The sequence below is a fragment of the Oncorhynchus gorbuscha genome, linkage group LG16 (genome assembly GCF_021184085.1).
Source record: "Oncorhynchus gorbuscha isolate QuinsamMale2020 ecotype Even-year linkage group LG16, OgorEven_v1.0, whole genome shotgun sequence".
NCBI classification, from domain to species: Eukaryota; Metazoa; Chordata; class Actinopteri; order Salmoniformes; family Salmonidae; genus Oncorhynchus; species Oncorhynchus gorbuscha.
The window spans coordinates 24,132,243-24,159,117 of record NC_060188.1 but is presented as its reverse complement, the minus strand read 5'-3'; the positions used below and the strand labels follow the sequence as shown (position 1 = coordinate 24,159,117).

The window sequence follows — 26,875 nt, the reverse complement described above, 5'->3', positions numbered from 1 at the left end:
TGTGGTGGTTCTCATGAGAGCCAGTTTCATCATAGTGCTTAATGGTTTTTGCGACTGTACTTAAACTTTCAAAGTTCTTGAAATGTTCTGCATTGACTGACCTTCATGTCTTAACGTAATGATGGACTGTCGTTTCTCTGTGATTATTTGAGCTGTTCTTGCCATACTATGGACTTGGTATTTTACCAAATAGGGCTATCTTCTGTATACCACCCCTACCTTGGCACAACACAACTGATCAAATGCAATAAGAAGGAAATAAATAACTAACATATTTTACTTTTAACAAGGCACACCTATTAATTGAAATGCATTCCAGGTGACTACCTCCTGAAGCTGGTTGAGAGAATACCAAGAGTGTGCAAAGCTGTCATCAAGGCAAAGGGTGGCTACTTTGAAGAATCTCAAATATAAATTATATTTTGATTTGTTTAACCTTTTTTTGGTTACTTTTTTTGGTTTACTTCCAGGTTCGATTTAACTAAATTGAGAAAAGTTGTGCCTACATTGTGAAAACATTTAGACTGCGTTTAGACAGGCAGCCCAATTCAGATTTCTTTTAATCGGATCGCATTTGAAAGAGATCTGATGAGAAAAGATGTAATTGGTGAGAAAATACATATGAGTGGAAAAAAAGATCAGAATTGGGCTGCCTGTTTAAACGCAGCCTTGATGTTTACTAAAGTAATTGTACACAAGAACCACACACTTCCTACATTCAAACCTAACTTCGAAAACGATCATGTACTTTCGATTTTCAGATCTACACCCCTCCGATGACGCAATTTTCAACGTTGGACATTTTTAGCGAACTGTGTAGATGCTGAAAACAGCCGACGCCTTTTATCAATTGCAAAAACAACAGACCTGAACAAAGGTAAGTCAATATGAACTATAAAGATATTAGAATTGAATATGTCCACAATATTAATAACTTTCTTAGCAAATGGGTTGAAGTACATATGAAATGGCGGAGGAAAAGGAGGTGAAGTGAAGTCGCGTCAACATTTTTCTCGACCATAGCATAATGATAATTTTTATTTAACGACTTAACGTTAATTACTTAAGAACTTCTTAGTTGTTACATTTAAGATAACAAATGACCCAGGTAGATGTTATGTACGAAGTTGCCACATAGGCTATTACAGTAGATATTGCCATATATTACAGTACAGTACACGGCCTGTTGACGATAGTATCTTCTGACCGGGTTGCTTTGTTAAGAGGAGCCAACGCTTGCTGCAAACATGAACACGTATCGCTTGCAGAACGTTTTTTGGAAACATAAGGAACGTGTCTTGCAGATCAGAGAGAAATAACCTTTTGTTCTCATAAAACAAAAGTTTAAATTACTACACACCTTTATTGGGTTAGTGTTCCCACACGCCTAAATATATCTCCAATACACATCGCTTGTTTATGGAAGACATAGATGGCCACCTGGGCTAATTAGCTATCTAATGCGCTCCGAACACGTGTGTAAGTGTAACTGGGGAGGAAGTGTAGTTCCTCAACTGGATGGAGGCTTGCACAGTTTGTGGATCTGTGCAAAACGCTACAGTAAGTGTATATTTTTTTATTTGAAGGATTATTTCTCGCTGATATGAAAGACAACGGCAAATCAAATTGTATTTTTTCACAAACACATGTTTAGGAGATGTTAATGCGAATGTAGCGAAATGCTTGTGCTTCTAGTTCCGACCATGCAGTAATATCCAACGAGTAATCTAACCTTAACAATTTCACAACAATTACCTTATAAACACAAGTGTAAAAGAGTGAATAAGAATATGTACATAAAAAAATATATGAATGAGTGATGGTATAGAACGGCATAGACAATATACAGTGAATGGTATAGAGTACAGTATATACATATGAGATGAGTAATATAGGATATGTAAACATATAAAAGTGGCATTGTTTAAAGTGGCTAGTGATACATTACACCAAGATGGCAAGATGCAGTAGATGGTATAGAGTACAGTATATACATATGAGATGAGTAATGTAGGGTATGTAAACATTATATGAAGTGGCATTGATTAAAGTGGCTAGTGTTACATTACACCAAGATGGCAAGATGCAGTAGATGGTATAGAGTACAGTATATACATATGAGATGAGTAATGTAGGGTATGTAAACATTATATGAAGTGGCATTGATTAAAGTGGCTAGTGATACATTTATTACATCAATTTTTAACATTTTTAACATATCAACATATGTTTTGAAAACCGGTTGGAAAGTCATGATTGTTGACTTTTTTAAACTTTAAAACACAGCATCGGAATTGTATACTGAACAAAAATATAAACGCAACATGCAACAATTTCAAAGATTTTACTGAGTTATAGTTTATATAAGGAAATAAATTCCTTAGGCACTAATCTATGGATTTCACATGGCTGGGAATACAGATATGTATCAGTTGGTCATAAGTAGGGGTTTGGAACACAAAACCAGTCAGTGTCTGGTGTGACTACCATTTGCCTCATGCAGCACGGCACATCTCCTTCACATATAGTTGATCAGGCTGCTGATTGTGGGCTGTGGAATGTTGTCTCACTCCTCTTCAATGGCTGTGCGAAGTTGCTGGATATTGTCCAGAACTGGAACACGCTGTCGTACACGTCGATCCAGAGCATCCCAAACATGCTCAATGGGTGACATGTCTGCTGAGTATTCAGGCCATGGAAGAACTGGGACATTTTCATCTTCCAGGAATTGTGTACAGATCCTTGTGACATTGGGCTGTGCATTATCATGCTGAAACATGAGGTGATGGCGGCGAATGAATGGCACGACAATTGTCCTTAGGACCGCCACACGGTATCTCTGCGCATTCAAATTGCCATATATAAAATGCAATTGTGTTCTTTTTCCGTAGTTTATGCCTGCCCATAACGCCACCATTTGTCAATCTGTTCACAACGTTGACATCAGCAAACTACTCGCCCACACGACGCCATACACGTGGTCTGCGGTTATGAGGCCGGTTGGACATTCTGCCAAATTCTCTAAAATTATGTTGGAGGCAGCTTATGGTAGAGAAATGAACATTCAATTATCTGGCAACAGCTCTGGTTGACAGTGCTGCAGTCAGAATTGCACGCTCCCTCAAAACTTGGGTTTTTCATGCTAGCAGTTTAATTTAGTCTAGTAGGCTATTTTTGGACAAGTTGCAGAATTTGATAAGCCAATTGGCCTATCAACCCTCTACCAGTTGTCTGTACAGGGTCTGCTGTCACTCTTCCAGTATGCAATATATAGGCTTTGGCAGTATACCGTATATACCAAATACAGCAGAGAAATTGAGTCTCGCGCTTTAACGCTTTTAGTTGTTGTTGAAATTAATCCACTATGCTGTTTACTTTCTGCATATACGTACGTTATATCGCTGATTCTACTTTTATAAACACCTGCAGTCAACTTGTGCAATTCTCCAGGCAATAAAGCAGATCACTGGTAGTCCCGTCACATGTTGCCTTTTGAGTCACTCACTGTTGTGCAGCATACACAGTAGCATAGTTACAGTATTGAATTCACAACTAAATGTTTGCAGCTAGATATAACTATTAAGTTAACTGTCTAAAAATGTGCTAAATGCTCTGAGGTTGTGCATTTGGATAGCTGACATAGTAGCTAGTTATCTACCAAGCTTCACTCCATTGATCTTCTTGGGTGGAGTGGGGTTTTTGGAGTAGGGAAAAGATTTTTGTAATATGATTTCCTTGCCGGGCCCACTCTCATTCACAAGGGGGCGATAGCAACGTTTTTTCATTTTGTGACTTTCCTTGCTAGTAGTAGCTAGCTGGCAGCCACTGAGATATAATAAGAACTGGAGACCACATCCAAGATGTCCAACCGTTGTTTTCAAGGTAGATCTACTCATGTTCACATACGCCGATTCATGAGCCATGTATACCTCGGTTGCATCCGATTTATACAGCCAACATCTCCTACGCACAGGGAGCAGCCATGACTTCATCACATCATCCAAAAACATGGCAGACATTGGATGAATATAACATTTTAATATCTTCGGCTGTGAGTGATGGAAAACATTCAGCCTCAACTACAATTATTTGAATCACAAAGGTGATGACTGAAGTGTCTCATTAGGAATTCTCTATGTCTGATGCATTATTAGCACCTGTCACGTTGTTCGAAATAATGATGGTCGGACCAAGGCGCAGCATACATAGAGTTCCACATATTTTAATGAATAAACTTAAGCAAATACAAAACAATAAAGAATAAACGAACCGTGACGACAATTCAGTGCTAACAGGCAACTAAACATAAACAATATCCCATAACCCCCAGGTGAGAAAAATGCTACTTAAGTATGATCCCCAATTAGAGACAACGATAACAAGCTGCCTCTAATTGGGGATTATACAAATCACCAACATAGAAAATCAAACCTAGAACCGCACATAGAAAATATAAACTATATTTTTTTTTTTACCTAGTCACGCCCTGACCTACTCTACCATAGAAAATGCAGGTTTTCTATGGTCAGGACGTGACAGAACCAGAGTGAATAGGTGTTGTCTTTCTGGCGTGTGAAGGATGTGTTTCTATGCACAGAGGCCTTCACCCCCCTCTGATACCCAGCCTTATTCACTCATTGAGACATTCATTTTGGATTCCCATGAGTTTCTTGAGTTTCCCATGAATGAATGCCTCTTAACAGTGCTCTGTGAGGGACTGGGGGCCCAGAAGTACTGGCAGGTATCCAGGAATGGCGGAGGCGTACTGGTGTGTTAAATTATCCAGGTCCTGCAGGAGATGGAGCCCTCGGCTGTTCTTACTCAAGCCTCTGGTATTCTGCTAATCTGAGTGGGCGTATATGAGTCAGTGGTCATTGTGTGTCTGTGTGTATCCATCCTGATTCTTTTCAGCAGTTCCATCTGCAGCCATTCCTCTATTTGTTCCTTTCTTTGTTGTATCCTCTACAGTCTACCTTCACTCCCCCAAAATATAGCTGCCATTTTTGGATCCCCTTTCCACCCCTCCTCCCGTTCTTGTCCTTTCTGCCCCCACATTCTCTCACATCTCCTCCAAGATTCCAACTGTCCCCCACCCCACTGCTCACTGAGTATCATGCTCATGTTTTTCATGCATGTGTTTTTGATAGGGAGTCGAGAGGTCTTCAAACACAGTTACATTGTCACATTGACAGATAGACAGGGGCCTACATTTTTATAACAAAGTTGTTACATTGCTGTAATAACACAACATAGAGAAACAAAAAAACTGAATCTGCACAGTTGACCAAATACTGAGTACAGCTAGGGGAGAACTTAGTTTATATATCACAATGACTGGTCCCTTTGGTCAGAGTGGTTTTCTGGGCTGTGGAGTGCAGCTCTACAACCTATCATTAGCCTGTAGTTCTCATAGTTTAACCTCTTCAAGAGGTTTTTAAGAGGGCAAATGACTTGTGAGTGACCCATCAAGGCCAGAGGATGTAGGCTAATCCCAGGATAGAAAATGATCACCTTCGCTCTGTTTAAGCGATCACAAGTAAAATAAAGCAAGAGTCAAGGGTGATGATAAGTTCATATACTGTAGGCTACATGCTTTAAGCTGTCACTCACTGCTATGATTTGATACAAGAGTTGGCTGTTTGACATGTCCAAATGTGGTCCCTAAGTTTCCTTGCCCTTTAGTGACTCTGTTCTGAGTAATGTGTTGTTCCTCTCAAAAAAAAGAGGAAACCGAAAAAGGAAGTGAGGTTTTCCCAAACTCAAAAAGGTGGCCGACCTTTTCCCAGCTATGAGTTAAAACCTCACAATTCTCACATGTAATCCTCACGAGTCAATCTGATGTTGTTTTATTTATTAAAATGATTATAACAAGGGAAAACAGGAGGGGCTAAAGGTCTGGAGTTCAACACCCATAACTAAAAATTATAGATTATACGACGGAGGGGATTTGATAGCAGCATTTATGGGTGCACATACAGTGGGGCAAAAAAGTATTTAGTCAACCACCAATTGTGCAAGTTCTCCCACTTAAAAAGATGAGAGGCCTGTAATTTTCATCATAGGTACACTTCAACTATGACAGACAAAATTAGAAAAAAATCCAGAAAATCACATTGTAGGATTTTTAATGAATTTATTTGCAAATTATGGTGGAAAATTAGTATTTGGTCACCTACAAACAAGCAAGATTTCTGGCTCTCACAGACCTGTAACTTCTTCTTTAAGAGGCTCCTCTGTCCTCCACTCGTTACCTGTATTAATGGCACCTGTTTGAACTTGTTATCAGTATAAAAGACACCTGTCCACAACCTCAAACAGTCACACTCCAAACTCCACTATGGCCAAGACCAAAGAGCTGTCAAAGGACACCAGAAACAAAATTGTAGACCTGCACCAGGCTGGGAAGACTGAATCTGCAATAGGTAAGCAGCTTGGTTTGAAGAAATCATCTGTGGGAGTAATTATTAGGAAATGGAAGATATACAAGACCACTGATAATCTCCCTCGAGCCTACCACCAGTAACACACTACGCCGCCAGGGACTCAAATCCTGCAGTGCCAGACGTGTCCCCCTGCTTAAGCCAGTACATGTCCAGGCCCGTCTGAAGTTTGCTAGAGAGCATTTGGATGATCCAGAAGAAGATTGGGAGAATGTCATATGGTCAGATGAAACCAAAATATAACTTTTTGGTAAAAACTCAACTCGTCGTGTTTGGAGGACAAAGAATGCTGAGTTGCATCCAAAGAACACCATACCTACTGTGAAGCATGGGGGTTGAAACTTCATGTTTTGGGGCTGTTTTTCTGCAAAGGGTCCAGGACGACTGATCCGTGTAAAGGAAAGAATGAATGGGGCCATGTATCGTGAGCTTTTGAGTGAAAATCTCCTTCCTTCAGCAAGGGCATTGAAGTTGAAACGTGGCTGGGTCTTTCAGCATGACAATGATCCAAAACACACCGCCCGGGCAACAAAGGAGAGGCTTCGTAAGAAGCATTTCAAGGTCCTGGAGTGGCCTAGCCAGTCTCCAGATCTCAACCCCATAGAAAATCTTTGGAGGGAGTTGAAAGTCTGTGTTGCCCAGCAACAGCCCCAAAACATTACTATTCTAGAGGAGATCTGCATGGAGGAATGGGCCAGAATACCAGCAACAGTGTGTGAAAACCTTGTGAAGACTTACAGAAAACGTTTGACCTTTGTCATTGCCAACAAAGGGTATATAACACAGTATTGAGATAAACTTTTGTTATTGACCAAATACTTATTTTCCACCATAATTTGCAAATAAATTCATTCAAAATCCTACAATGTGATTTTTCTGGATTTTTTTTTCTCATTTTGTCTGTCATAGTTGAAGTGTACCTATGTTGAAAATTACAGGCCTCTCATCTTTTTAAGTGGGAGAACTTGCACAATTGGTGGTTGACTAAATACTTTTTTGCCCCACTGTAACTTTGGCTATATGCAGAACATAACTAGGGTGTTCCTGTGGACATGATTGATGTGACTACTCTGGCCTGATGGGATCAAGTGGCTTATTCATGCATCATCATTTGCTTGATATTAGACCGTGAGTGTGTTTTAAGAGCATATCCCTGAACCATGACCCCTTTCTGCAGCCCCAACGCAGCACAATGAGAGGCTTAAAGTGTGGCCAAAGAGTATAACATAGTCTAGTACATAGCTAACAAGTGGCCCCTTGCTTTGGGGAATTGGATCATCAGGGTTTGTTGTTTTGGGTCCCAAATGAACATTTAAAGAGTTAGACAGGTTAGATTTGGACACTGTTGGGTGCACTTTTTAATAATGTGCTCTAATTTTCCCATTATTTAGGGAGAGTGAAAATGGGACAGAAAGACACTGAGCATAAGTGAGAGAAAGAGAAAGCGCAGAAAGAGTAAGACAGCCCTGCTGCAGGGAAAAGAGGGAGGGGGGATGTGGGGAAGTGAGATGGATTTCCCGTAAATCACCATCAACCAATCACAGCTCCTACCCCGGTTGGCAGTAGGCCAGTGGGATCAAGCGATACCAAGCAACCGAGATACACAGCAAGATTACAGAGTGAAGTAAAGAGAGAGAGTCGAAAGAGACCTATATTACAGAGTGTGAGTTATCATTTGGAAGGATAGGGGTATTCACTTGAATTTATTTGAAAAACGGATAACCAGAAGAGACTGCAGACCTGCAATTCGGACCTGCCTCTGTTGGTAGGTCTATGTTTCCTTCCTCAGCGTCTATTTTTCTGTTCAGTTCTTTGTCAAAGGACCTGTTCTTACTTCCGCCCCACTTGATTTCAGTTGGGGTGTGGTGCTGTGTTTTGGAGGAGGGGTACGTGTGCGGAGCTCTTGCTTTAGCAGGAAGTGATGATCAGTGAATGACAAAGCTGGTGTGCCTGATCAGAGTCTGGGTTAGACAAAGTGTGTGTGGAGGAGGGGAATGAGAGATTGACAGGAAAGTGGAGGAAAATTCACTGAACAGTGTGTGGAGTGTTTTATTTGAATGCTATACAGGTTCTAAGAGATTTCAAACAAGATTTGCATATCCGGGTATAAACATTTACATAGCATTTACCCTGGTAGTCAACCTGAGCTTGGCGTGTCATAAAGGGAACAGGGCACCTGTCTAAGGGAAGGTCAAAAGTGAGGGGGAAAGATAAACTCCTGTGAAGTGCTGGCACACTGATGCAACATGCAGCAACCCTATAGCTCTACAGCTCTCCGCTTACAGTGCTCACTAAGCGGGCCTAGGTCCAAAGCCTTTCTGGCCTTTCTCTACTGAATTAAACATGCTCAGATCAGAGGGGTTTTCATTTGAAATACATACTCTATGCCTGATGCACACACACAGACACACACACACACACACACACACACACACACACACACACACACACACACACACACACACACACACACACACACACACACACACACACACACACACACACACACACACACGATATTCTGTGGAACTGAGGCAGTTCTGTTCCTTGAGCATGCCATGTAGCAGTCTTTACAACACAACTACTTATTGGTGTTAACTACACAGTTGTAACTGTCAAAACAAGGCCGTGATCGAGTTTCCTGTTTAATTTGCTCACCGCAAAACGTGAAGTTTCAGCAGAGAAGGAGTTGCGATCAAGTTTCTGTGTCAAGCATACACTTCCTCCATGTTGAGAAATGTATATGTTTCAAATCAAATTTTACCGGGAAATACTTACTTACAAGCCCATTCCCAACAATGCAGAGTTAAAAAGTACAAAAAAGATTTACACGGCAGAGATAAACAATTACTAGATTGACTTGTTTCACTGCCACACAAAGCCGGACATTATTCCATTCTTAGCAGGCGCGAAGTTCAATTGACATGAGGGAGGCTCTTTCCAGAAGTGAATAAGCTATACTTGAGTTTTTGATTACCTAGTCGCTGTCCCAGCAGTCACAAGCTCTGCTCTGCTCTCTGCTAATGGACAGGTGTGAGGATCGCTTACATCAGCAAGTTGGTTGTTGTGGAGATGTGCTTCAAATGAAGTACTGTACACTGAGCTGTTCAAGGACGGACCGTTTTGAATAGTCCAGCCAACAGCGAAGTCAGTAAACAGGATAAAACCATGTTTTATTCTGAATTGACATAATTTTCTGTTTCCTTTTCCAGCAGGTGAGAATGGCGGTGAATAAAAGGATCTTTAACTCGACCAGACCATTCTCAGGGTCACCCCAAATAGAGCTGAAGGGGTCTTACCCAAGCCTCCCCAGCCCAGAAGACAGGACGAGTGACGAGGAGGGGAAGGAGAGCGAAGGGGACTTCATGGCTTGTTTGAAACCCAGACTAATTCAAGTCCTAACACAGGGCACAGCAGAACAAGTGGGTGAAGCAGGTCCACTGAACTATCAGAAGAACTCGTTCATAGCCCAGGCTGAATGTGAGTATACTAAGGAGGGCAATACTAGTTTTGATAGGGTTAATTACAGAGAGAGAGAGAATGGCACCAGGCTAACACCTGCTGTCTGTGCTTCCCCAGGTGAAACCCAAGACTCCCAGCAGTTCAGCCCTTCCTGCTCCGAACGCTCCTATGTCGGGTCCCCCAACTGCTTAATCAACCGGTATGACCTCACGTATCCCTCCATAACACACTCCATTATCTCTCCTTCCAACTATCTCAATCTTTGGTTTTCTTCTTTAGCTACAAAGCATTGGTTAAACCACTAATGTCTTCTTACAGTTTGGGTTTTCGTGACAGTACTGCATTCACACAGGCATTGCTGTTGTCTTCCACAGGGACTCATCAGAGCACAACAATGTGGCGTGTTCCACCGTAGCCTCCAACCAGGACAAACCAGGCTCCCCGGCCCACCGCTCACCCAGGAAGAAGCCAAGGAAGAAACAGAAGAGGAAGGAGAAGAAAGAGGAGCAGAGGGAGACAGGGAAGCAGAGACAGAGACGTAGAGTACCTTCTGGTGTCCCTGAGCAGGAGACCCAGACTGGCAGTTCTCCTCAACTGATCCAGACCCAGGTAAGATGAGCACTCTCCCTGTAACATCCTACCGTCAGACACAAAATGGATGATGTTGAACTCTAGTTGAACTTGAAGTGCCTTTCTTATGATTCATAGTCTGTAGTATGAACCGTAGACGGTCTCATATAGTGTTTGAGCTTCTATCAGCAAACATCCTAACACAAACATTAGCCTTCCAACCGGGAGGAAGTGATTCAGAGAACTCTTGACTGTCTGACAAAGCTTCCTTTCAGGTGTCCATACTAGTCTTGAAGCCTTGTCCACATAGATAGTTGTCAGTGTCAGTATCATCACCTGAAGGTGAAAGTTATTTCCTGGCAGACAGTCACCTTTAATCACCTGGTGGTTGGTTTGTCTTTCTCCCCTTTAGGAGGATGCTTCAGAGCCATTAAGTAACATCAGCACTTCACACAGTAGCAGTATCCCGAGTTTAGAGGCGCATGACACAAGACGCCCCCCTTACCCCCTCCAGGACTGCAACAGGGGCCCCAGCCATTCCCACCCATGTTGGGGCCCCCAGGTGTTTAGCCCATCCTGCAACCTCTCCACCTATGGGCAGGAGAGTGACTCGGACTCTCCTCTCAGCAGTGTGGGAGACTGTTCGTTGGCCCTAGCAGGGCTCAGGGGCAGTGTCAGTCAGGAGGACCGATGCTACGCAGGTCCCTTCTGCAAAGACGTGGAAAGGCATGTCTGGGAGAAGGAGGGAGACGTCTCAGAGACTGACACCAACGAGGGCCTGATCTTCAATGAGGTAACTTTCCAGACTGCAATAGTTGTCGATAAATGCAGTTGTTTATTTGTGGCTTTTTCTGATTCCTCCTTATTCACTCAGCCAATTGTTCCCTCTTATTTCCTATTAGAATATTCAGCCTGTGAATTATGAGTACAGGGAGGGGAAGGACTACAGCCTCTGCAAGTCTATCAACACAGGGTCATACGGGGAAGTGCACAGTGTGCAAGACAACAGAACACACTTCAGATTTTGCGCTAAAAAGGTACAACAGCACTTACACTCTCTGTGTACACTCTCTGTGTACATTATCTGTGTGTTATCTCTCACTATTGATAACTATTGAACTCCCGTCCCTCTCCTTCCTCCCAGATTCTCCTGAAGAGTTTTAGTAGTGAGGAAGTGGGTACGTGGAGTGCCCTGAAGTCTCCTCGCGTGGTGGAACTCTTCGGAGTGATCAGAGAGGGGCCCTACGTCGTCCTCTTTATGGACCTCAAAGCTGGTGAGCTATACACTATACTGTACCTCGATCTCAGGCAGTGACCTGGATGCTAGTTATGTGCGGGCAAGCTTTCTGTTCACCTGCACCCACCCACAATTGCTAATAACCCATCCGCAACCGCCAGACTATATGTGATAAAGTGACAATCTGAGGCCCGACCCTAACCCGCTAACATAGAAAAATGCTGTAGGCTATAGTCAAAAGACAGTGGAATTATTTTTTGACAGTGGGTGCAGATTTTCTCCTGATTTTAGATATGTTTCTGCTTATAATTTCTAACATTTTGGTTGACTATTTGTTAGTCAACTTGTCTATAATTAAATAGATACAGCTTTTCTTCTGTCACTTTATGTTGCCCTCAAATACTATATTAACCCCTGCTCACCAGATTGTCATAAATCAATAGAATGAATGCTTTAATCTAGTTGACATCAGTAGAGTTTTTCTCTGTCATCTTCTTTCATGGAGCAAAGACGATTAGGGACCAAAAAATAATTAAAGGGGGAATATTTTATGTGGTTGAAATTCTATCAGCTTTTATGATGCTGATAAAGATAGATACCATCTGTAGAGGTACTAACTGAGCATTTGCATTCTCTCAAGATGCTGATAGAAAGAAATCACATTTCACTTGTTCCTGAATCAGAATTTTGCCTACATTTGGTGTATCATGTTACTGCAAGAAATCCTTAATTTTGCAGGAGTTAATATTAAGGCTATGTGAAGTTATAAACCTACAGTCAGTGTCCAGATTTCAGTTTCCATTTAACCCATCTGAACAATAGGCTACAGTTCCCTTGAACTTCCCTATTTGAAGTCCCCGTCTTGTGACTGTTGAATTTGTATAGCGCCTCACAATCATCACACATTTCCCACTTCACCAAATATTTTCCCAATATTACTTTTCTGGCCCTCATTTCCCTTTATATTCAACATTTCAAAGCTTTTCTCTTGTTGAATTAAACTCCTTTTTGCCTCCGTGGATTGACGTAACCTTAAAATTATTATTTTTTTTTTTACAAATTACCCCTTTTTTCTCCCCTATTTCGTGGTATCCAATTGGTAGTTACAGTCTTGTCTCATTGCTACAACTTCCGTACGGACTTGGGAGAGGCGAAGGTCGAGAGCCGTGCGTCCTCGGAAACACAACCCAACCAAGCTGCACTGCTTCTTGACACAATGCCCACAATACCCAACCCTGGAAGCCAGCCGCACCAATGTGTCAGAGGAAACACCGTACACCTGGCGACAGTGTGCACTGCGCCCGGCCCGCCACAGGAGTCACTAGTGTGCGATGGGACATGGACATCCCTGCTAGCCAAGCCCTCCCCTAACCCAGACGACCTTGGGCCAATTGTCCGTCGCCCCATGGGTCTCCCGGTCGCGGCCGGCTCCTACAGAGCCTGGACTAGAACTCAGAATCTCTTGTGACACAGCTAGCACTACGATGCAGTGTCTTAGACCGCTGTACCACTCGGGAGGCCGACGTAAACTCTTTTTGCCCGTTCCCAAAAGCATGTGGTTATTGGCATGTAGGCTATTTGGCGTTAGTACAGTTAGACCCCTAGGTTTATGCACTAATGCCAGGTAGCCTAAAATAATTAAAGAACATCCTCAATGTAGCCTATAGATATAAATTGCACAGGAATGACACATTTATGGATTTTTAAAGGTATTGTTTTCCATTTATTCAACACGCCACCCACCCACCCTTCATCCACACAATATTTAATGACCCTAAATGCGTCCGGTTTATGAGTCAACCAGGGCATCACTACTAGACGCCTCTGTTAGAGTTTCTCGAAGAATGCCTCAGATAACCACTATGATTTTGAGGTGATTTTTCATCACCCACTGACCCCTCCTGTCCTCTTCTCTATTATCTGCTTCTAGGCTCTGTGGGTCAGCTTATTAAAGAGAGGGGTCGGCTACCTGAGGACCTGGCCCTACACTACCACTGTCAGGTCCTGGGGGCGCTGGAACACCTGCTGAAGAGACGAGTGCTGCATCTGGACATAAAGGGTAGGCCGAGACATGAGATAATGAAAAATGACTGACTTATGAACAAAAATACACCAGAAGGTTCATAAAACACACAGTAACTAAATGTCTGGGCATGTAGACTGACTCTGGTGATGACACTAGGCATTTTCAAACTAGGTTTGATTACAATGTTTGATTACGGTGTTTGATTGCGATGTTTGATTACAGTGTTTGATTATGGCAGCTATTAAAACAGTAATTAAAAGACTTGTGTCTTGACAGTTGACACATGTAAAGAGAAATAGAGAAGCAGACGTTCAGGCTATTCATATTTTGTTTCATATTTTGCCTTGGTGAGAGTAAGTTCTTTCTCGGCTGTTTTTGCAGTTGTTATGTGGAACACAAGAGTCGCAGATCGTGTCTTGATCTCCAGCACCTGTGTTGTGAAACCAGAGCACCACAGGCTGAGAACGCGCCAAGCCGGGAATTTCCCACAGCGTGACTCACCGCTGCTCTTTAGAGGGCGCAAGCGCTCGCCAGCCAGAGAGAGGGAGAGACAGAACTCGAGGAAGAGAGAGAGCGACAGAGCAAAGGATAGACAGTCGGAACCACATGGCTCAGTGCTCAGATGCCACCTGGTGTCAGATAAGCTACACCACAGGCACAGATACAACAGGGAGGTTTTGCCAAGTCACCTGCTGCCTGTCTATTATGCTATAAGCCCCAGATTCATTCCTTCCCCAACAGCTGTTTCTATATAGCCAACATGACTTGGATTTGACTCTCTTTTCCCCCTGGTTACCAGAACCTTGCCCCGTCTGCATAGCTACAGCGCTGCTAAATATGGCTGTCTCATCCCAGGATTATAGAACAACAATAACCAAATCCAGTATATAGCCATAGATTAACATGCCTTCCTGTGTGTGTGTGTGCGTGTGCGTGTGTGTTGCAGCGGACAATGTGTTGCTGTCAGAGGATGGGAGGGACACTTTTCTGTGTGACTTTGGACACTCGGAGAGAATGGACATTGGTGGACAGAGCCTAAGTGCATCCCAAGGAGGTAGCAAAATATGAACTCAAGACCACACTAGACAAAAAAAGAGGGATATACCCAAAAAATAAAGTGTTTGACCTGGTTGTCATGTCTGAATGTATACTCTGTGTATGTGCGTGGAAGCAGATCTGAAGGGGACAGAGACACACATGGCCCCTGAGATAGTGAAAGGGGAAACCCGCGGAGCCAAAGCAGACGTGTGGAGCAGCTGCTGCATGTTACTGCACATGCTCAATGGCTGCCAGCCCTGGACACGATACTACTCCCGCCCACTGTTATTCAAGGTATCCTTCAACACAACAACACCCTGTCTTCATACTTGACATGTGACAAGTATGTTTAACTTTTGATGTTTAAAAAAAAAAAATTGGAGCCAATATTAGGCCTCCAATTGGATTGAATCTTCATGTCATGGATTCATTGTTCGTATGGCTATGGTTACAGATAGCCAATGAACCACCGCCTCTGAGGGAGATCCCGCCCGATTGTAGTCCCTTCACTGCTGATGTCATAACAGTGGGACTACAGAAGGAGCCAACCAAGAGGGCCTCTGCCCCGGAGCTCAAGGGAAGAGCAGCCAGAGCTCTGAGAGAAGGTGAGGGTGTAGCACCACCACTATTATTATTATTATTATATATTACTGTTTTTAGATCAGTGCTTAGATGTTAAAAACTGTGGCTGTTAACCATGTTCATTTGAATACTGGCTAACAAACCTACTGCCTTTAGATCAGTCCTTAGATGTTATAACTTTGTTATAACTGACTAACAACCCTACTGTGTGTCTTTAGTGGGAGGACTCAGCAGCCCCATCAGAGGGTCCTATAAGGAGCCCTTACAGATAGATGACAGCCCTGGCCAGTCTAGCCAGCCCTGGCCTCCCTTCAGCAGAGACGCCTGCTCTGAGGAGAACCATAAGCTATTGCTGGAATCCATGAACCCAGGGAGCAGAGAGCTGAACAATGATGAGGAGGAAGGTAGTGAGGCAGACACAGAGGAGACAACCTCACCTCCAGACTCACCTCGCTCTCTACTGACACAACTCCATGAATGGCAAAATCCCAAGATGGCCGACGTCACCTCCAACGTGTCTGAGCTTGAACTGCGCAAACTGGAGAGAGGTAAGGATTGTTGCAACATTCTGCATGTTTGCTGTCTGTCAGTCTGTGTATCTCAGTTCATTTTACTTGATGTATATCCTTGTGTGTCTATATCAACTCAAGTCAACTCCTCTGTTCTTTACCGCTCCTCTTCTGTTCGTCTGCAGAGTTCTACCTGACCAGTCTGTCTCAGCTGCACTCAGCAGAAACGCAGGAGCAACTACTGTCCTGCCTGAGCAGCAGTGACTGTTACTCCAACAGGGACTTATGGGACAGAAAGGTAACCCACCATACAAACCTGCCATACCTGACATGTTAGATAATATGAACAGCTGTAGGGTGTGTAATGTGTTTCTGTGGGTTGGTATCTGGATCTCTCGGTCACATTATCAACCCATTCACGGTTCTCCCTCTATTTTCCCTGTCTCCCTCCTCCCTGACTACAGGACTCTGGCCGTTGGTCCATCAGCCCAGGTGATGACCTCAGCTCTGGCGTGTTCTCCTACAATAGCCAACCGGACGGACAGATTCTCAGTATGGACTGGCTGGTTCACCAAAGCCACCTGTCTCCACCCCAATGCTTTGAGGGTGAGTGACATTGTTAGCTGACCCTGGAAGGTGCTACAGGTCAGGATGTTTAGATAAGAGGATCATGTCATATTGTTTCCCACTGGATAGGATCTCATTCCCATAGCGATATCACTCATGCTGAGAAAGCATGTGCAGTGCACTCATGTTGGCTGTTTCTCTGCACTGTGATTGGCTCAGGAGTGGACGTCTGCATCACGGACGTAAATGGGCAAAGCATCCGGATCCGAGAGAAACGTAGGGTGAAGGTGGGCCACATCGCCACGGGGATCAGCGACCAGGTGAGTGAGGAATCATGGTAGACCCCTGACAACAAGTCATGCACAATCATATTTTCATGTTTATGCTCTTGTCCTTTTCACAGGCGACTACACAGTCCTTCATTACACCACAATAAATCTTACACCTGTGTGTCTCTCTCCCCCCTAGATCTCTGAGAGGGTGTTCACTATGGAGACTCAGCAGCGGGAGCCAGTGGCCCATGACGAGGAGGTGCAGGACTCTGGCCTCCTGCTCCGCTGTGTCCCTGCTCCTGACTACAGCCAGGCCTGGAGATGGAGGGTCAAGGAGGGGGTGCTGGAGACTCGTGACTGAGCCATCAACTCCCCCCATTCATCAGTAGCAGTCTCATCAAGCATCAGGACTGTAGACTCACTCCTGTATGCCTGTCTCAGTCTATCCGCTTTTGATCAAACTGTGTGTTATGCATAATCTTCTTAAGGATCGTACCCTTATTTCCAATTTTTGCCTAAAATGACAACCCATATCTAACTGCCTGTTGCTCAGGACCTGAAGCAAAGATATGCATATTCTTGACACCATTTGAAAGGAAACACTTTGAAGTTTGTAAAAATGTCAAATTAATGTAGGAGAATATTAACGGCAGGGATTCAACCTTTAGAACCCAGTTCCTACATTTGAATATAAAAAAAAAGATTTTATCAAACCAAACATTTGATCTCTGGGACCCTTAGGATGACAAATCAGAGCAATATTACTGAATGTAAGTACATGATTTACCTTCAGGGGTGAATGTATCAAACCAAGTGGTGTGATAAGTTTGTTGTTGTTGTTGTGCACTCAAACAATAAATGATATTTTTTCACTGTAAAAGCTGCTGTAAATTGGACAGTGCAGTTAGATTAACAAGAATTTAAACTTTCTGCACATATTAGACGTGTATGTCCTGGAAATGTTACTTACGTCATTCTAGTCACATTAGCAACAATCATCCCGGTATAGGGACACCGATCCCGTAGAGGATAAAAGGGACAAATGTCATGGGTTTCTAATCAATGGATATCCCTGTAAATTACAGGAGCACAGACACACGTGGTCTTTGTGTTCTCTTTAGAGACAATGGTTCATGTGAACAAGCTACAACTGCCTTTTCTCAAAGTATGGTATGAAAAGTTCAACAGTGCTGTAGACCTAGCATAATTTTATACAGCTGTCCAAAAATGACAACCCTTTTCTGTACTTAGGTAGAGGACACCCAACAACAGCACTGAGCCAATAAGATGTTAACATCTCAACCCTGTGTACCTTACAGTAACATGGCATCATGTCATGAAATCAAAGCTCTACTCTGGAGAATTTCATATCCATTTGTTGATCAATAGGAAAGACTCAATCCAACTACTGCATTACTATTAGACACTCTCTTATGCTTCCAGTTGAGAATTTGTGTATAAGTAGGCAATAGTTTTAAAATCATCTTTTTCACACCCCACAATCTTTCCCCAAATATATCACAGCTTAAGAAGGATCACAATTTAGGTTCATTTTATTTTAGGTTCATATTACTAAAACAAACTGTCACTGCAAAAAGATAGTTTCAGGGGACAAGAATTTTACAAAAGATTTATAGAAAAAGTGAAAAATTTCAACAATATCAAAGAAATTTAAAAAAGGACGAAGGCACTGACAACTTAAAAGAAATAAGAAAAAGTTCCCTTATTTGTTAACACATTAACAAAGTGTATAAAAAGAGCATTTGATTGTGAAGGATTATGGTATAGTCTACTTTTAAATAGCCCACCATAGAATACAGTACTTTGAACACTATGCTGAGAGAGAGAGGTAAACATCTGTGAGAGGAGGACAGTGCTGTGTGTGTGCAGTAGAATTGCGCGCACACACACGCGTACCTAGAACATATGTTGATCCTATGATCACACATAGATGCTCACAGACACAGACCCCAAAATGCATACTCTAGCAAAGAGATACAATGAAGACGGCTGGAGAGAATGATCAGATAGGAAAAAGGAGACTCAATGGGAAGTGCAACAGAAATAAAGCACAGCAGGAAAGCATAGGAGATTCTCATGGCTAACCTGGGGGGGGGTTAATGTCATCAGTTCATGTCATAAGACTTAAGCGACAAAATGTCATGCAGCGACTTGTTTGTTTGTAAGAAATAAAAAATAAATTAATTCAAAGATGTGCCCTGGCCGAGTCTCTATACATCTCTTTCCATCTTTCTCTCCTGTATGTGCGGTCAAGAGCCACTCACATTTTTAGCGGTGTAGGGAACAGAGGTAAGAAGAACTTTGAATCTGATTTGATCCTTTGCCATGGATGGAGGGCAGGAAAGAGGAGTGGTTGATCAGGTCCAAACATAGCTGTTTTTCCATTCCCAACTCTATTTTTCCTCACCTTTTCCTTCCCCAGAAACACTTCCCATTTACTCTCACATCAGGTCTGTCTCTACTACCTAGTTCTCCTCCCAGTCTTATGTCCCTCCCTCTTTGTCCTTTCTTCTCTCAGGCTCTCCCCCTCACATCCTGCGGATGACCAGCACAGTGGTAAGAACTCCAGCGAGGAACACCCCCACGGTCTGCCAGGTGGGAGTGCCAAAGTAGGAACGGATTCCCTCCTAAGAATTAGGAAGAGACCATTGTCTTCAACCATCACTACAACTACAAATTGAAAAACACATTTATAAAAAAAAAACATGTATGAAACCTGTAAATCAATTTGGGGAAAGCACATCTACTGATTCCTTACCCAGCCACCCTGCTCCCTAATCCAGTTGATCACATGATCTCGCAGGTAGTCTGTGGCCCAGCTGATAATGGTTCTGATGATGTCGGGGACCTTGGTCAACAGAGCCTGAGGAGAGAAAGACGATGCTGTCTTATTACACAATGAAGACGCCAACTCATCCCAAAACTTGTAAAATGCAATACCATTCCAAGCGTTGCGGTTTTGAAAACAGTGAATCTATTCCGACTGAGATGAGCCCCGTTTCCTTTGTCTAACGGAGGACAAGAGAGCAAGAGATTGATTGAGAGAAGAGAGCTAAATAAAACACAACCACTGACAACCCTCACCTTGATGACCAGCCGACAGGCAAAGTAGAAGAGTGCCACCACCCTGCCCCAGTTGAACTTCCCATCAGAGAAGATCTCACAGGCCACTCTCATAAAAACTTCCTGGCTGGGCTGGAGTGCAGTATCATTTATCATACTGAATGGAAAAACAAGAGAGATGCTCTGAGTATTCCACAAACTCCAGAGGTCAATTCAAAGTGAATATCGATTCAAGCAAAGAGCTGGAGTCCCTTTCTAAGTCCTTGGTTTAAGATACCTTTGGAGTTGTGTATTGCCATCCAGCTCATCTCCAATCTGCTGCAGGCACTGGGCCAGTTTCTTGTGGTTGGGGTCACACAGCTCACTCCCGCCTAACTGGGTCTGTAACACTGACAACTGAGTACTGCTGTCAGCATGGCGACGAACCCGCTCGTAGATGAAACTGCGAAGAGAGGGTCACCGGTAAACAACTAGCTAGTATATGTGATCCTTGTCTGATTAACCAGGGTGTAACAAAATGAATTGGTATATACAGCCTGAAACATTGGAGCGCAAAATCTTATAAAATGTTCAGCCAGAATGTTGAATTTTTGTATTTTTTTTTAACTTACTCTACAGGTTGTCTGTGCAGTTTGTCCTTCAGACGCTCGAAATGTGAGACAAATATCCACAGGAAAGTATTGTTTACCAGGCTTTTTAGAGTGCTGGTAGGTCAGATGAATGCGAGCAACGTCTGATCTGTGGTTCGCTGACGCTTGGCTATTGTTTACATATTGTACATGTGTTTATTTATGATTTGGACTCCAGTGTTTCAGGCTATATGTACCAATTAAATAGTGTATTACAGCCTGATTAAATCAGACAAATATGAATAAAGATCACATTCAGGAGTAAACAAGAAGGTATACTCACTCTGTCAGTAATCTTTTTCCCAGTTCTAGTACCTGATCAGTTCCATTACCTGAGAACACAAAGCAACACTGTAGTGAGAGTACTACCAGAACATAAACCAACAGCAGGTAGAGGCAATTTAAGACAATGCCTATGTCTAGGTAGTCTGGCTAACACTGAACTCTTGAAGTCCTCCTGACTGAGTCACGTAGGTAGCGTCAGCCAAGGCCAATGTATAGGTGTCTGTCATATCGAAACTGGGGAGTCATAAATATATTATGTAATGGGCTAAACATGATTGAAATGTGACACAAAAATATATTTTTGAACAAGTAGGTACTGAAGTATGTGGGTCTCATGACCAGTTCAGTGTGACATGAATTAACGTGAAAGTTAAAACACCAGCTGACTCATTTTCAGAAGTAGACTTCTCAGCTGACATTAGTAACAGTTGGGCTGGCCCAAGATGTACTACAGATAGGTTAGTTGCCAATGATGTTTCTGGAATTACAACCATTAAGAATGAAGTACAACGACTCATTGGACTGCCACACCTGCCCCTACCAGCCCTACAGGAGGGCAGCTCCCAATCAGCCCCGTCCAAGCTCTTCTGTGCCCTAGCACCCCAATGGTGGAACCAGCTTCCCCCTGCCCATCTTCCCAAAAACATCTGAAACACTACCTCTTCAAAGAGTATCTTAAATACACCCCCCCACACACACACACACACACACTAACATGCATATTAAACACAGCTAGCTAGCACCCACATACTAGTCTGACGAATCAGTCTGTAATACACTATTAATTGGTATAAACAGCTTGAAACAAATGCCTGCAAAATCTTGTAAATGTTCCTTGCCAGAATGTTGAATAAAATTACATTTAAACTTACTATACCGATTGTCTGTGTGGTTTGTCCTTCATCTTCATTGAGACAAAATATCCCCAGGAAAGTACTGTTAAAAAGACTTTTTAGAGAGCCGGTAGGTATATGGTTCAGTACCAAGGTAAAGGTTGTTTTATATAGGATATTCGGTTCTCTCGCCAATAGCTATTGAACCAAGCATTCCATGACAATGAAAATATATTCTAAACCAGGGAAGGACGGAGAACAATCCATAGGTTTTTTGTGTGTTGTGTGAATTTCTCATCAGATTTCAATCTTCAAAAAGATCTAAGATTAACACACAGAAGGTGTCGATTGTTCTCCATCCTCCTCTGATTCAGAAATAAACGTCACAATACTCCATGTCATGGCATGCTTGTTTCAATACCGAATATCCAATACAAAACAGAATGTTTGGGGTGTATATGTATATACCAATTAACTGTTTATTACAGACTAGCACATAACGTTACAGGCTTACAGGCTAGCTTGGTGAGAAAAGAAAACAAGTTAACTATAATGTAGCTTTCCCAGATAGATCGATAGATAGATAACTTAACTACCTAGTTATGTGTATGGGCATGTTTCAGAGATGGGATAGCTGGGTGTTATGTTAGCTAGTTAACCAGCTGGCTAGCTCGACGCGGCTGGGTCCAACCGGTAACAACCCTCAATTATTTAACAAGTTAACTAAACTGTGACAAATACTTTAAGTTCCGGCTCACGATAATTACGATATCAGTGCCACAGTTCCGTATCGATTGTGTTTATCATAGTTATGTCACTTACCTGAATCGCCTCCTCCCGACGGCGTAGCCATCTTGTAACGTTACTAAATATTACTTTGAGTCTGCTTCCGCCTGCAGTCATGTGACATATGTTTACAGTAACAGAGGAGTGGCTTGGTGTTGCTCGTTCATGAATGCCAGCTTGTAAGAACACAACGCAGAGGGCCAATAACATTTACGAGTAGTCAATTTACAAAACACTATGAGTATAGCAAGTTTAATCAGCAATGAATATAAATATTTTGACAAATGTAATCCAAGGTTCCGCTTCTGCCTTGCCCTTTATTAAACGTCATATCCTGACCTGGCTGACTTCTGTCCGTTGCGCGCATGCTTAGTTCTCTTTACGACTCGGCTGACAAAGATGGCGGATGCACAAGTACGTTCCGCAAAACAGCGTGGCGAAATTAATGTGCTTCTTTTTGACAGAAAAATAACTAGCATGGCATCGTAGCGTACAATAAATAGCTTTGGTTAAGCGAAGAGCATGCGATTGAAGTATTTCACTGTAGTTTGGTCCCGTAGTTGTTTCGACTCGCGTTCCGAGGCCCTGTGCTGTGGAGCGCATTGTCGTAGATCCAGCTAGGCCGTTTGCTAACTAGGCCTTTACAGCATTGTGCGTATGCTTAATCTGTAGCTGGTAATCGAAGTTTACTGACTTATGGCAGAGTTGATAGCTAAAACGTGTCATTGCTAGATAAATGTATGCGCGAGAAGCTCAGTCTTAACGTACTGAAAAAGCTATAGCCGTCAGGTTAGTTTTTACGCTAATTTGGCTGGCTTCCTAGCCAGATCACTCTTTCGTTGGCGAAACTCAGCGGTCTACTTTCTCAATTTGTATATTCCAAATGTTATGGCTATTGTTTTAGTTACCTAGTTAATTTGCTCTGCTTTTGTGTGCAGCCAGCTTAAACTTTTCTGAACTTTCATAATGGCCAGCTTCATAGTGTAAATCTGGCTAGTGCACCCTTTCTCATCTGCTTCTCTGTTAAATTAACTTATAATATTTTGTAAACATTAATGCACAGTAGTCATGTCTATTTTTTTTTTACCTGCAAATGATGTTTTTCTCACGATGGTCTTCCTAGCCTGTGAGGCTCTGACGACACTGCCTAACGGCAACACTGATGCAGTAGAGCTTGATGGGTCTCTTCAGATCCACGATGCAGCAACGGGTTAGTCTCTGCATAGATTATTTTTTTTGACTTGGGGGTTATGTCTTTTCCCCACAGACCGAGAGGGCTTATCAGAAGCAGCCAACCATCTTCCAGAACAAGAAGCGTGTTCTGGTTGGTGAAGGTGGCAAGGAGGCCAAGGAGAAGCTCCCACGCTACCACAAGAGCGTTGGTCTAGGCTTCAAAACCCCAAGAGAGGTGATGTACCCAACGACCTAAACGATCGTAAAACTACAGTTGTGCTCCTTATGGGCAGTATGATTCATCTTTGAATACAGCCTTGTATCTAGTGATCAATTAGCTTAAATGGTTAACTACTCTTTAAAGCTGCAAATGATGTTTTTCTCACGATGGTCTTCCAAGCCTGAGGCTCTGACGACACTGCCAAATGGCAACACTGATGCAGTTATAGGAGGGCTTTGGCCATCTATACTGAACAAAAAATAGATGTATGGTTATGCTCCAATGTTTCATGAATAGAAATAAAAGGCCCCAGAAATGTTCTGTATGCACAAAATATTTTTTCTCAAATGTTTGTTTACATTCCTGTTAGTTAAGATATCTTCTCCTTTGGCAATATGATCCATCCACCTGTGGCATATCAAGAAGCTGCTCAAACACAGATCATTACACAGAGCACCATGTACTGGGCACAATAAAAGGCCCCTCTAAAATGTGCAGTTATGTCACACAACACAATGCCACAGATGTCTCGAGTTGAGGGAGTGTGCAATTGACATGCTGACTGCAGGAATGTTCCCCAGAGCTTTTGCCCTAAAATTGATGACAACTCATGAAACAGGAATATTTCTGTCTAAAGCCCAGTGGGTGGGCCTATGGCTGCTCCCCTGCCCATTCATGTGAAATCCAAAGATTATGCCCCAATTAATTAAAATGTCTGATTTCATTATGAACTGTAACTTGGGTAATTGTTGTATTTTGGGTTTGTTTTAGTTCCATATAGTTTATTTTTACACGGGTTTGAGAGTTTTGGAAGGAGTTGCAGAGAACCTAACTTTTTTTTTTTCCCAACAGGCTATCGATGGTACTTACATTGACAAGAAATGCCCCTTCACTGGGAATGTCTCCATCCGTGGTCGTATCCTCTCCGGTTAGTCTTTAAATTTCCTTGCTGTTCATTGTTTTTGGTTTGGATGTAAAAGTCATCTTTGGCATTTAGAGCCCTATATGACCACATTCTCACTGAACTACAAATAGTTTTCTCATGATGGTCTTCCAAGCCTTCTGGATATGACAAAGCCTTATGGCATTACTGATGCAACGACCCAAACCCCCTGCTCACCCTATTCAACGGTCTACTCCTATCCCTAGATCAGTCCCTAGATCAGTGCTTAGATGTATTCGAAGATTGACCACATTGACCTGATTCTGCCTTTTCAGGCGTGGTGACCAAGATGAAGATGCAGAGGACCATCGTCATCAGACGTGACTACCTGCATTACATCCGCAAATACAACCGCTTTGAGAAGAGGCACAAGAACATGTCTGTCCATCTCTCACCTGCCTTCAGGTAAGAGGATTTCTCTGAGTCTTTTCAACCTCTCTTCTTTGCATGTCTTTTTCTTGCCAGGCTGTATCCAAGAATTGGCTGATCGTGCCACGCTAGTGCCTTTCCTACTGCAAGGGTGGCTGTAACTCACTGTTGCACTACAGTTGAAGTTCTATGGAATCAGATTTGATGTTGGCTGCAAATGATGTTTTTCTCACGATGGTCTTCCAAGCCCATGTGGCTCTGACGACACTGCCTAATGGCTACACTGATGCAGTTTGGCCTACCTATCACATGAGACGGCAGTGGTTTCCATGTTTCTCAATTCCCCTTGCATTTTCTTGATGTTATTGCTAGAAAAGCAGTGCCATTGTCTCTTTCGGATTATGCTCCAGTAATTCCCTCCTTTTCCCTGCAGAGACGTCTCCGTCGGAGACATTGTTACCGTCGGAGAGTGCCGACCCCTCAGCAAGACAGTCAGGTTCAACGTCCTCAAGGTCACAAAGGCTGCTGGAGCCAAGAAGCAGTTCCAGAAGTTCTAATCTAGGATGTGCAGGAGATAAGACCAATTGACAGGAAGGCTTTCTAGGCTGACCTGCTCTGAAGTATCTGAAATAAAGAAAATGTTCTGTATCTTGGTCTTCTGGCCTGTCTTTTGTTAAATAATTACGTTTGTACAGTTCAATGGGAAGCCTTTGCCAATTAACTGAAAAGGAGTGCTTTGTTTTGCGTAATAACTGAGTCTGACTTAATGTGTGTTCTGCCAGACAATTCTCTCTGAGTCCTATACCACGGCTTTCATGCAATCAGCATTCAGGACTGGACCCATTCAGTTTATAATTATTTATATACCTTTGTCTCAAAAGTCAAAGATGGATACACAATAGGGACCCCTAGTGAATAACTAAATCTATGTCAAGACTCAAAAGTGTGTGGCCTTGTCCTATGCTTAACCAACAGAGGGTGACAAACACCTATTTTTAAATCAAAACTTAATGTACTGATGAGATTTGAAGTAATAGCACACTGGCTTCCATCCTGGGACTGGGTGTAGAAATAGGATATAAAGTATTGTTAGTACCATAACAGTAAACAAATTGTCATTTTATTTAAATCTGATAGACAAAGTAATATTAATTTTTATACTTTAATTCATTCACATTTAGTTTGCCACATTCAGTGGAGGCTGTTTGAGGCAAGTTGATTGTCACCCATGGTCCACACAGCATAGTTTCCAAGTCATGGGAGAGATCTGCAGTGGCATGCTACTGAAACTCTCAATGTGAATACAAAAACAATATGGAATACAAAATAAATGCTTTCAGAAATCAAATGTTTCAACTGACAAATACTAGTGGGGTTTTCCCTTTCAAACTGGCAATGTAAGGTTTTTATATTTGGTCTTTATGATTGTATGAAAGTATTTCTCCCATGAGACCATATACATTTGAACCCAAACAAATCATGTACACAAGTCCTTGGTTGGACTCATTCTAGGCTTGTCTTGTTTTTCAGCTTGTTCCATTGTTTCCTAGGTGTTTTGCTATGGGCCTGTACGCCCAGTGGCTTCTGAGATCCAGGAGAAAACGTACCCAAACATATGCAATACATGCTAAATTGCCTTTGTGCATCAGCTGAGGCATATGGGGCTTTGATTCTGATATCCAACCCCTCAGTGTCTGCATGGGAATGAGAGAGAGAGCCCCTCCCTCAGGCTGAGCTTCTGCCTACTTTGCTGCCTGGGTCTACCAAGGTCTTGGTGTCTGCATTTACATAATGATGTTGAGGTTGCTGCTTTCCCAGTGCCTATGTGAATGTGGACCGTATGGTGGTGA

At 42.7% G+C, this 26,875-nt stretch overlaps 3 protein-coding genes and 3 non-coding genes across 8 annotated transcripts; 5 read left to right on the top strand and 1 right to left on the bottom strand.

Annotated features, from left to right (window-relative positions):
• The first annotated feature begins 731 nt into the window (after positions 1–731).
• LOC123999636 (mitogen-activated protein kinase kinase kinase 14-like) lies at positions 732–18,918 on the top strand. Of its 3 annotated transcripts, none has more exons than XM_046305584.1 (16): positions 732–877; positions 9,653–9,920; positions 10,020–10,101; positions 10,277–10,511; positions 10,885–11,265; positions 11,375–11,509; positions 11,617–11,746; positions 13,640–13,768; positions 14,682–14,789; positions 14,907–15,067; positions 15,228–15,378; positions 15,574–15,903; positions 16,050–16,162; positions 16,329–16,470; positions 16,651–16,751; positions 16,900–18,918. In XM_046305584.1, the coding sequence occupies exons 2-16, from the start codon at positions 9,662–9,664 to the stop codon at positions 17,062–17,064; spliced, it is 2,622 nt and encodes an 873-aa protein (XP_046161540.1). In that variant the 5' UTR covers positions 732–877; positions 9,653–9,661; the 3' UTR covers positions 17,065–18,918. The 3 variants fall into 3 exon arrangements, with proteins under 3 accessions (XP_046161540.1, XP_046161539.1, XP_046161541.1); XM_046305583.1 differs by lacking the exon at positions 732–877 and adding an exon at positions 8,038–8,205; XM_046305585.1 differs by lacking the exon at positions 732–877 and adding an exon at positions 8,041–8,205 and having other exon boundaries at positions 14,910–15,067.
• On the bottom strand, positions 18,239–22,461 carry LOC123999637 (apoptosis regulator BAX-like). The gene is made up of 6 exons (XM_046305586.1): positions 22,357–22,461; positions 20,700–20,748; positions 20,065–20,229; positions 19,809–19,944; positions 19,483–19,587; positions 18,239–19,351 (listed from the first exon to the last, which is right to left on the bottom strand). The coding sequence occupies exons 1-6, from the start codon at positions 22,385–22,387 to the stop codon at positions 19,253–19,255; spliced, it is 585 nt and encodes a 194-aa protein (XP_046161542.1). The 5' UTR covers positions 22,388–22,461; the 3' UTR covers positions 18,239–19,252.
• A 125-nt stretch (positions 22,462–22,586) lies between these two features.
• Positions 22,587–25,673, top strand: LOC123999638 (40S ribosomal protein S11). The gene is made up of 5 exons (XM_046305587.1): positions 22,587–22,734; positions 23,588–23,728; positions 24,566–24,641; positions 24,932–25,061; positions 25,459–25,673. The coding sequence occupies exons 1-5, from the start codon at positions 22,720–22,722 to the stop codon at positions 25,580–25,582; spliced, it is 486 nt and encodes a 161-aa protein (XP_046161543.1). The 5' UTR covers positions 22,587–22,719; the 3' UTR covers positions 25,583–25,673.
• Positions 23,409–23,492, top strand: LOC124000953. The gene has a single exon (XR_006832716.1). It is a non-coding gene; the product is annotated as a small nucleolar RNA SNORD35 (small nucleolar RNA).
• On the top strand, positions 23,859–23,940 carry LOC124000951. The gene has a single exon (XR_006832714.1). It is a non-coding gene; the product is annotated as a small nucleolar RNA SNORD35 (small nucleolar RNA).
• On the top strand, positions 25,238–25,321 carry LOC124000952. The gene has a single exon (XR_006832715.1). It is a non-coding gene; the product is annotated as a small nucleolar RNA SNORD35 (small nucleolar RNA).
• Positions 25,674–26,875: the final 1,202 nt, after the last annotated feature.